Source organism: Furipterus horrens, unplaced genomic scaffold, assembly GCF_987537825.1.
Source record: "Furipterus horrens unplaced genomic scaffold, mFurHor1.1.pri manual_scaffold_2, whole genome shotgun sequence".
Taxonomy (NCBI): domain Eukaryota; kingdom Metazoa; phylum Chordata; class Mammalia; order Chiroptera; family Furipteridae; genus Furipterus; species Furipterus horrens.
In genome coordinates, this window is record NW_028327172.1 from 216,106,516 (window position 1) to 216,117,608 (window position 11,093).

Sequence of the window (11,093 nt, forward strand, 5' to 3'; positions counted from 1 at the left end):
GCCAGTACTGAGCTGGTCACCACTGCGGACACGCACGTGTGCACGTGAGCCTGGCACCGACGGAGCGCGGCCTGGAAGCTCTTATCCTGGTGTAAAAACTGAGGAGATAGGTCCCAGACAGAGGAAGACGTTCCTCCCTCAACTTCCAACGTGCCCCCTCCCCCCAGAACCCCACCTCCTAACAGCCCCAATCGGGCCAGAGCAGGGCTCCTGTTCATCTCTGCGGTCCCCGCCCTTGGCCAGCAGCACAGAGGTGCCGGGCCCGGGTGGGGACAGCAGGCCTCCCCGGGAGGAGGGTTCTGAGCACCCCGTGCCTAGGGGGTGCCGGCCGTCTGGGGAGGAGAAGCCACGTGCCTGGAGAAGCAGGCGCAGGGAGGGGTGAGCACTGCCTGGCCGGCGTCCTGCCTGCCCCGAGCTTCCGAAGCACCCAGCACAGCGAACAGCGGCCTGGCCGGCACAGAGCCGGCGAGGGCCCGCGCACGCGGCCTGCGGTCTGAGAACTGGGGTGGCGTTGCCGGCCCCGGGTTAAATGTCAGCAGCATTAAGTGCCCCGTGCTCCTTCCTCCTGCAGAATAACTGCAAAAACTGCCTCGTTGCTCATGTGATAAAACAGAGGAGAGGAGGCAGGCAGCGAGGCTTCCCTGGGCTTGCGTGCAAGACTCGCCGAGCGGAAGGAGCCATTGCAGCCGAGGTCTGACCCCTGAGACCGTGAGTCCCAGCTCACACGGAGCGCAGCCCGGGCTGCCAAGGGCTCGGGTCGGGGCCCCACGTCCGAGGTCAGGTTGAGATTGCGGGGCCGGGGGTGCAGAGATCGTCCACACTGCCATCTCCTCATCTGTCCGGCGCAGCAGGGACAACGCGCTGACATCTCCCCATGAGGACGCAGGCACGCTTTTATCCTGCCAAGACTGACCTGGAGCCAGCGTGAGGGAGCCGGTGGGCCACCCCCACTGGGGGCACTGTCAGGGCCCTGCGGGCACTGCAGCCTGCGGGGTCAGGCGCTGGGGTGCAGCCCGAGCCTCAGCCCCTACACGCTGCCCCTGGAGTTCCCAGGCCTCCGCCCGTCTGTCCGTTCACATCCTCTGTCCGGGAGATGCTAGGACCGTGGGCAAAAATGTGCCAGCAACCCCTAACTGCTCAGTGCACAACAGCTATTGTCATTTTCAAGCTCTCAAGGCCTGAGTCACCCGTTTCCTGGTTACTGGAGGTATATTTGCTTTGTGGGGGAAGCTGCTTTAAGACATGGCTTTGTGGGAGGACCAGTTCCACCCACCTGGAGCCTCTTGTGGAGGTGAGAACCGCGGTGCTTCCCTCTAGTGGTGGGAAGAAGACACAGCACCATGACAACAGACGCGTCTTCATGCAGGTACCACCTGGGCAGGTAGGTGGTCCCTCGCCAGCCTTCCCCTGCCCATGTGCCCGCTTGGCCCTGGGACCATGTCTGTGAATCATGTTGGTTTGAGGCACAGGCTCCCCGCCCACGATGGACTCACTCCTCCTGCCGCTGCCCAGCCAAGGAGGGTCCAGCCGTGCCCACGGGGCCTTCACAAGGGGCACCGCTCCTCCCGGCAGGTGGCAAAGAAAGTGCCGTCGCTGCCGCTGCTGAGAGAGGTGGCCCGGCCAGTCTGTAGCCACGGCCAGAAGGATTAGGACCTGCCCAGTGTTTTCTCCAAGCAGCTCCAAGGCAGGGAGAGGGCAGCTCCAGCCACGAGTCCTGTCTGGTGCGTGAATGTTACAGAAAGAAGAGAGCTATGAAGAAACGAGCTGTCAAGCCGTGAGAACATGTGGAGGGACCACAAACCCATGTTGCTAAGTGACAGCGGCCAATCTGAGAAGGCCCGCCCTGCGGGATTCCAGCTCCCCGCCACGCTGGAGAAGGCGACGCCATGGAGACCGTGGGAAGATCGGCTGCAGGGCTGGGGGAGGAGGGACCAGCAGGCAGAGCTCAGCGGGTGTTCGGGGCAGTGACGCTGCTCCGTGTGATGCTGTGACGGCGGACAGTTGTCCTGAGGACGCTCGTCCAAGCCCACGGCACGCACACCAGCGGGAGAGACTGTGAACTTCAGGGCATGACCATGTATCAGGGCGGCCTCACCAGCTGTAAGCAAAGCGCCACGGCCACGCCGCACGCTAACAGTGGGGAACAGGGGCTGGGGTGCGGCGTGCTGGGAACGCTCTGCTTTCTGGCCACCTTTTCTGTAAACGGAAAACTACGCTAAGAAATAAAGCCGTTAAACTTTTTGAGGGTGTGAGTAACCTGCACACCAGGGGGACAGGCTGCTTCTACTGTAATTTCCAGACCGGCTCTCGCATTCGATGTACCGAGTCCCTAACTGAGATACTAACACAGAACACAAACTCAGGTGGTAATGAGGCTCAATCACACAGGGCCGCGACTGTCTCATCCCGTGGTAACGAGACCCCAGCACTGGGAGCCCCCACTGGGAATCTGTCAACACCCAAGTCTCCTGCTCATGACGGAGGGATACAGCTCTTGCCCCTCTCCCAGGCCCTGCCATCTAACTGGGACAGTGAGCAGAGGATGATGAGGGAGGGAGGCCCAGGGCTGTGGGGGGGGGGGGGTGCGGCAGGGAGATGCTCCGTGTGCAGTCTTGGAGGGCTCTCAGGAGGAGGTGGCATGCAGTAGGCAGACACCTCCCAGGACAGCAGCAAGCACATGTATGTCACTGTGCTCGTCTCTACCGCAGCACCGACCATGCTGGTGGCCCGTCTTCACTGGCCTGTCTGCCTGCCCCTGGACTGAAGCCCAGGCCCAGCGGCCAGGTCTTAAGCATGTCTCCTGCTGAGGGCGCTGGGGAGACCGCAGCTGCAAGTTCTGTCCCAATGGCACACCCCATGACCATAAGTGCCGCTGTGGCTTGCGCACCCTCGAGCCTGGGCCTTACTCAGGCCAGGGTCTCAGCCATGCAGTCAGCGGCACGGGACAGAGGGCAGGCGCGCTCCGCACTCTCCTGTGCCCTCCCAGGCTGCCCCTGCCCTCAGAACCAGCCTCACAGGTCTCGTCTGCCTCGGGACTGGGGCAGGTCCCTCCTGCCCTCCCCAGCGTCATGTGTTGGAAATCACACCAGTCACACGTGAGCACTTGCCCCTGAACCTACTTGGGGGCCGACTGCTAATTATAACATGGGAGCTGCTCCCTGGCCGCCAGCAGCCTGGCCCAGCGAGTGGCCGGAGGGCCATCCGGTCTGACCGTCAGCACGTCCTCCGCCCCACAAGGATGCGCTCAGTACCCCTCCTGCCGAGCTCTGGCCAGCGCGGGGCCCAGGGGGAGGCTGGCTGGCACAGGAAGGTGGAGGTGGGGACGGACCTGGGAACACCCACGCCCAGAGACCCCACATGGATGCCTCAAAGCCAGCACAGGGACATTGCTCCCAGGACCCGGACTCCTGCCTCACTCATCCCGTGATCCAGCTGCAGGGACCTGCTACCTGCTACCCCGGAAGTGACCCAGAATGCTGCCTCCCGGAAGCGGCCTGATGATACACCGGGAATGACTCACCACCTTGAAAATGACATGCTCCCCCAGACGTGGCCTGCACACCGGATGTGATCTGTCACCCAGAAGGGACCTGCTGCCCTGGATGTGACCCGCCCCAGTGACCTGGCCTCTACCCATTCCCCCAAGCGTGGTCTCTCCCGCAGAGCTGACAGTGCTCCCCTGAGCCCTTGACCTGCCTCAAGGTCAGACTGCGACTCCCCACAGTCACACATCAAGTCTGCTCTCTCCTGGGGTCTGAGACTGGCGCGTGGCCGTGAGCACAGGCGTGTGCAGACGGAACTGAGTACATGAGAAGGCCTCACACCGACAGTCCTGGGCTCACCGATGGTCCGACCTACGGTTTCCGCCTTTGCGACGGCGCAGCAGTGACGCGCGTGCAGCAGGCACCGACCAGGCGGCGCCAGGTCAGGCGGATTAAGTGCGTTTGCAACGTGTGATGTTTTCAACTGACAGCGTATTAGCGGGTGGCCCCTCATCCAATGAGCCGGGGAGCAGCTGTACCCCTGAACTGGCCGCCTGCCCCTGCGCCATCAGCCCCTCTGGGGCTCTGACCCGCCACGTCCTGCCGGGGGGTGGCCCTGCCAGGAGGCCGAGCTCCCCTCTGCTCGCTGCACTGAACCCCTTCTGCCGTGGGCTCCGCTCCTGGCAGCTCCTGTGGCCCCTGGGGTGCAGCAGCCGGCTCAGAGCCTGGCGCCTCGTGGGTGCTGGAGGACGTGTCACCCTGACATGTGGCCTTTTTGGACACGCGTCTGGGCCCCCTCCCTGCGGCATGTCTCAGCCGCATCCACGTGGTTCAGCCATTTGCAATGTGCCCTCTGCTCCTGGATGCCTTTCTCAGCACTTGTCCCCCTGCTTTGAGGATGGCAATGGGGCAGGGCTGGCATGTGGTGTATGTGTTTTGGGGTGCATGGGGGGCTCCTTCCAGATGCAGAAGCTGGGAGAAACGTGGCCACGAGCAGCCTGGGAAGCCCCAGCTGGCACGGGGCTGCCAGCAGACTTCAGCCGGGTTTCTGGCCATTCCCGGGACTCTGGAAGCCTCAGGCCTCAAGCAGCTGGCCCTCGCCACCCACGTCCCCAGGGTGTGTCATTTCATCCCCGGAAGAGCAGCCCTTCCTGACCGGAGAGGCATCTGAGGCTCTCAGGGGTGGCATTCCGGAAGGTCAGGGCTTAGTGGGCATCTGGCCCATCCCCCACACAGGGAAACTGCCAATGCCTGGCGAGTCCGTGGCCAGGCCAGGACCAGGACTGGGGGCTCCGGGTTCCCAGGCCCATGACTGCTCCCTGTGTCAGCCTGCCATTGGCCAGGGTGGCCCCCTGGATCAGCATGTGACCTCATCTGGGTCTACAACATACGTCCAGAGCTCAGCACACAGCAGATGCCCAATAAATGTCCCTTAAATCTAATAGGAAACAGGAAACGCATTTGGTGACTCAAGCCTGCCCAGGGTCCCAGTGGGGTGATAACGAGTAACCTCTGTGACGTTACCACCTTTCAGTTCCTGTGCCTGGGCACCACACTTGGCTGGAAACGGGCCGAGCACTGTCAGGGTTTGCACCCAGGCAGCGGGCTGCCAAACCCACCATCAGCTCCCACGGAGAGGGCCTGTGAGGCTGAGCTAATACGCCAGGCCCCTCCCAGGCCACCCCGCAGGCCACCTGCCACGGGGCACCCCCAGCGTGGAGGTCAGCAGGCTGCAGGATCTGCCCACACCATCCCCCTCCGCCGTGTGCCCCAGCCAGCTCCAAGTCACAGCCGCCCCTTCCTGCCCAGGCCCTTGAGGCTGGGCTACAGCCTTGACCTCCAAGCACCACTTGCCTGGTTGGGGGTCCTCGCTGCCCCTCCTTAGTAATATACCACAAGTCCAAACAACCCGGAAAAGTCCTTGGCTTTGAATCCAGCCTGGATGTCCACAGAGGGTCCGAGAGGTCACACAGCCCTCCCTCTCGACCTCTTCTCCCACCCTGTGTCTCTCGGGAGGACACCAGCCACTGTCTGCAGAATGCCAGATGCCTGTCACTTCCAGTCCACACAATGGGACCCACCCTTCCTGAGCCCTTTCCAGCTCTGCAAGCGCATCTCTTGGGACATAGCATTCACCCGTGTAAGGTGCACAGTCCCATGGGCTCCAGTGTGCTCAGAGCCATGTGCAGATCACGATCAACTTTGGAACATTTCCAGCGCCCTGAGAAGAAACCCCGTCCCTTCACCATCACCCCCATCCCTTGCCTCCAGCCTGGCACCAGCTAACCCACTTCCTGTCTCTACCGACTCGCCTCTCCTGGCCGGTCCTGCACACGGAGCCACAGAGCCAGTGGTCTTTGGTGTTGCTTCCTCCACTGTGCAGGGTGTCTGTCCTCCAGGCTCCGCCACGCTGCGGTGAGTGCCGCAGCGCCGTTCCTCCGTCTGGCTGAATCATGTCCCGCTGTGTGACTGTACCCCTGGCCACCCCTCAGGGGAAAGGCTCGCTGCCACTCTGGGACTATTGTGAAGCGCTCGTGACTGGACAGGATTCCGTCCGTCCTGGGAACACACGTAGGCATGACCTGCTCGGTCGGCTGGTAGCCGTTTCCTGAGCTGCGGGTCCCTCTGACGTTCCCGCGCGCAGCAGCGCGAGAGGCTGCAGGGTCTCCACACCCTCGTCCGCACTGCTTGCTGCCTGTTGTTTGACAACAGCCATCCTGCGGGTGTGACGTGCACCTGCCCGACGGCAGAGGACGCTGAGCACCTTCCCCGCACCTGTTGGGCCACCCGTCCGCCTTCTTCGGCGACGCGTCTGTTCAGACCCTTTGCCCATTAAACTTGGTTGTCTTTTTACGATAGACTTATAAGCTTATATTTTCCAGACGCAAGTTCCCTTATCAAAGATACGACTGGCAGTTGCTGACTCCCATGGGGTGGGTCGTGTTTTCGTTTCCTTCATGATGTCCCTGGCAGCGCAGCAGCGTTGAATGGTGATGAAACCCGATTTATCTACATTTCCTGCAGGGCCGTGCTCTCGCCGTTGTTCCACAAGCCACCGCCCAACCCAAGAGCACAGACGTCCCCGTCTTCCCAGTGTTTCCGGCTTCCGTACTCACTGTAACTTTACATAAATGAGCCACGTTTCCTTTGAGGCTATTTGTGGCACAAGAGTCCACTTCTTCATCTGTGCATTGGGGACAAGAGTGCCTGTGTCAGTGGGTTTGTGCCATTGTTCACATCCCTGTGGTCTGCTCTTCGCCGTCGGCGTCGCTGGCCATCAGCTGGGGCAACGCCACAGGGTGGAGGACGCTGTGTCCTCAGCTGCGCGGGGACCCGCCCAACGTCCGGCATGGAAATTCCAAGTGAGAACCGGGCATCATCACATGCCTCAGCCCTTGGAACCCCCTGGTGTTTGCGGAACAATCCAGCTCCCTGACCAGGCCAGGGGATGTTACCTGAGCCCAGGCAGCCGGCGCTCAAAGGCCGGGAGCGAGATGTCAGCACGGGCAGTCAGGCCCACGGCGGGAGCCCCGGCCACTGGCCTTGGGAATCAAACACGGGGTGTCTGCTGTGTTCGCTCACAGCACCCTGGGAGGGAGGAAGCCTTGTCAACTGCGTTTACAGGTGGGGGCCGTGAAGCCCGGGCGGCGAAGAGCCCTGAGCAGGGCACAAAGAGGCCCGACCAGTGTCAGGGCTTAGCGCAGCCGAGAGCCGCTGCCGTCCATAAAAGCCTGGAGCTTGAGGCGCTGGAGGAGAGGCACTGAGCAGGCATCCTGGCCGCTGCCACTGGGCAGCCCCCACGGGCCAGAGAGGAGGACACCATTGAGGGGAAGGTCTGTCCCAGCTGCCCGGAGAGGGGGCACGCACCGGGCACTGAATGTCGTGCCGGGACTGAGGCCTGAGGACCCGGGGTGGGGGTGTCTTGGGGTGGAGGCTAGGATGGACCCTGCCCCTGCACACCTTGGGGGCACAGAGGAGCTCCCTGTGCACCATGCCGCTGGGGTCCGGGCTCCCGCCCCCACCCCTCCCCCACTTTCCTCCCGCTCTCTTCTCCCCAAGCCGAGACTGAGTCTTCTCCTCCAGCAGTCCTCCCCGCAGGCCGCCTTGAGGGTACCAGACGCTACTTACTGTTTTCATCTAAGCAGCTGATCCCTGTTTCTTGTGTCAACACCAGGAGAACTGGCATTTTTATGATGTTCCTTAAAGCAAGCAGGCCCCCCTTCCCCACCTCAGCTCAGCTGACATTCTGGGCCGGACAAATCTCCGCTCGGGGGCTGTCCCATGCACTGTGGGTGCTGAGTAGCATTCCTGGCCTCCACCCCCAGGTGCCTGGAGTGCTCCCTCCCTGACAGTGACAACCAGAGATGCCTCCAGACATTGCCAAGTGGGGAGCAAAATGGGCCCTTAAAGGACAAGAAGAAGGGACAGAAGGAGGAGGGAGGGGGCCGGGACAGAGAGGCCATGGGCCCAGTGGGGTCAGAGGGCGCTGGAGCCTGCCCCCGCACTCATGCCCCCCACCTCCCCTCTCCTGAGTCTCAGCTTACTCAGCTGTGAAACGGGGCCACCCCACAGGGCTGCCATCACGAGTCCACAGAGAAAGTGCCCAAGCCTGACATACGGTCGGCGCTCATCAGCACGGGCCCTCACTCGGTTTGCCAACAGCGTCTCTTTTCCCACCAGGCCCCCTAAGCTTATTCCTGGGGCTCAGGACTTCCGGTTAGAAAAACAAACGCACCTGCCTCCCCAACCGGGCGGTCTCGGGCAGAGGGCAGTGTGGGGCCGTACCTGTCTCTCCCCCGGGCATCCCCATGGAGCGCGGCCTCCTCCTCGTGAAGGGCCGGCGCCGTGGAGGCTGCAGGCAGCGGCTGGACTGGCGGGGGAGCGTCTGCCGCAGGCTTGGCTCCGATGGACACGCCCGAGGGTCACGCGGCAGCCGCACCCTCTGCCCGAGGAGAGCAGCCGCCCCTCCCGGCACACTGAAATAGACGCCAGCCACGCTCCACAGGGGCACCTGTTCCCCAGGCGTCCGGGAAAGCAACTTTGGAAAGACCCAAGGGGGTGGGGCGGGGGGCCGGGAGGGCCAGGAACACAGACTGCCTGCGCGGGCCAAGTGCAGCAAGAGACCCCATGCCCGCCCAGCTACTCGGCATGGGGACAGGCCCAGCCCGTGCCAGTGGCCTGGGGCCGCCCTACAAGCCCCACACGTGGGGGCTTCCACAAAGGGCGTTTCTGCCCTCACAGTCCTGGAAGGCGGAGCCTGACCTCAAGGTGTCCCAGGGCCGCACTCCCTCTGAGGCTCTGAGTGGTGGGGGGCCTTCCTGCCTCTCCCTGCTCCTGGTGGCTCCAGCCTGGCCAGCTTGCTCCAATCTCTGCCACCGTCTTTACATGGCCTCTCCCTGTGTCTGTGTGTCCTCTTCTGTCCCTTGTAAGGACACCAGCCATTGCATTCAGGCCCACCCTAACCCAGGATGACCTCATCTCCGTCCGTACCTTCGTCACATCTACAAAGGCCCTTACTCCACATAAGGTCACACGCTAAGGTTCTGGGTGGACATAAATTTCGGGGAGCCCTACTTTTTGTTCACTTATTCTACAGGCCCCCGTGGGCCCGAGGGGAACTGAGGCTTAGGAAGCCCAGGTGACTGACTGATGGAGGCCCCTGGGCACGGAAGACGGTGCTGGGTCCCTGCACAAGTCTGGCTTCCGCCACGGTCCCCAAGGCCTCCCCTGCTGGTTTCAGCATCAAGGGCGCAGGACGTAGAAATACTTTCTGACCCGCCAACAGTGTAAGTGGTCGGCACTGCCGTGGCCCCAGCACGTGGCCGCAGTGAGCCCCGGCACCACCACGGTTAATGGCACACGTGCCCTGTGCAGACCCGGCCGTTGGCCACCCGGACAGGACCCCACAGCCGAGAGGCCTCAGACCACCACTGTTCACAAGTCACACTTCTCGCCCCTCGGACGCAGAGCCGCTCTGGGAGGTGTGAAATTTGCGTCCGCGACAGCACCCAGAAGGAGACACCATCCCCCGTGCATGAGGGCAGCCAGTGCCCGATCTGACCTTTGTGAGTCACGCCCAGTGAACCAGGACGGTGACCGCAGATCCCAGCAGGAGAGGCCTCCTGGAGCATCAGCCCGGCCCGGGGACCCACAAGTGGATGCAAATTAAGCACCCAAGGCAGAGACTTCCATCCCCTTGTGCTTACAAATGAGAAGTCTCCCTTTCATTGATTCTGCTATCCATGCCCTGCGGCCCTGTGCCCAGCTCAGCCGTGACAATGACAACAGCCCCTGCTGAGCACTCAGCAGTCCAGTAGGCCGCTTCATGCCCGAGGCAGGGCTCACACCCCTGCTCTCCCAGTGAGGAACCTGAGCAGCGACAGGTGGACGGAGCCACAGGTGGATGGAGCCCGTGCGGGTGAGAAGACAGGTCGCAGCTCTGAGCCTGCCCTACCCAGAACCTCCCAGCCGCCAGGAGGCGGCACAGAGAAGCACAGCTGGGGCCCTGGAAACCCGTGAACTTCAGGACCAAAGCCACTGGTGACATGCACTACCTGGTTCTGGCATCAGCACACGGAAAGGGACATGCAGATCAGAGGTGGCCTACCCACAGGTGTGCGCCTCTGGGGCTGGACTGGGTTTGACTCCCGCTGCACCCTGCCCCTCGCTAGCATCTGGGGCACAGGGTAGCTTCCCGTCCCATGACTGCGTTTGCTCACGTGGCTGGCCTTGGCCAATGGCACAAAGGTGGAGGTGACAGGGTGCCAGTTCCAGGTCTAGGCCTCAGACGTGACCACCTGACCTACACGTGTCTGCCTTTGTACAAGGAGAACACTCCAGCCAGCTGCGGGTCCCAGGAGGAGGGTGTGAATGGGGCCAGCACCCCGGCTTCAAATGAGATCAGCTGACTGCTGATCCCCCATGAGCCAGCTTCCCGGGGGCCGCTGTGGCAGAGCTCCACACACAGGGACCTTACAACAAGACAAGCTCACTCTCTCCCAGTGCTGGAGGTCCGATGCCCAAAACGGACCTCCTGGGGTTAAACCCAGGTGCTGCGCAGCAGCTCCTCCTCCTTGTCTTCCAGCTTCAGGAGGAAGCCAGCATGTGGCTGCCTCACCCTCTCTGCCTCCGTGGCCACGCCACCTTCTTTCCTGTGTGTCTGTCTGTACCCTGCCCCCCTGTCCCTCCCCTGCCCCCCTCCCCCACCCTCTTCTAAGGATAATCGTGACTGCTTTTAGGGCTAGTCAGGATAATCCAGGATAATCTCCGCATCTCAGCATCCTCAGCTCTTTGTCCCAATGAGGCGCCAGCCGCTGGGACCTGGAGGAGGGCCAGATGTATTTCGGGAGGGCCATTTCTCCGCACCAGCCTATGCAGTACGTAGATCTGTGACAACACCCTTGCTCCCGGTGGTGCGCTCTGCTGGTTTTCTATTCAACTCACCTTCCGTACCAAGTGTGACCCACTAACCTGATTCGTGCCCATAAACGGGTCGCCAACTCCAACGTAGACTTTTCTCTCCTAACCCTGAGCCTGCATGCACCCCTGCCAGGTCAGGGGCCCGGATCAAAACCATGATGAATTTTTTAAAAGACCAAAGTGCGCTCTTTC

At 62.3% G+C, this 11,093-nt stretch overlaps 1 protein-coding gene across 1 annotated transcript in view; it reads right to left on the reverse strand.

The window, feature by feature from the left end:
* The window catches only part of ABLIM2 (actin binding LIM protein family member 2), an 81,854-nt gene extending 73,495 nt beyond the window's left edge, over window positions 1-8,359 (reverse strand). Inside the window, exon 1 of the mRNA XM_090267120.1 lies at window positions 8,268-8,359. Coding sequence (XP_090123246.1) covers window positions 8,268-8,292 — 25 coding nt within the window. The 5' untranslated portion in view covers window positions 8,293-8,359. The remainder of the gene's footprint in view (window positions 1-8,267) is intronic.
* Window positions 8,360-11,093: the final 2,734 nt, after the last annotated feature.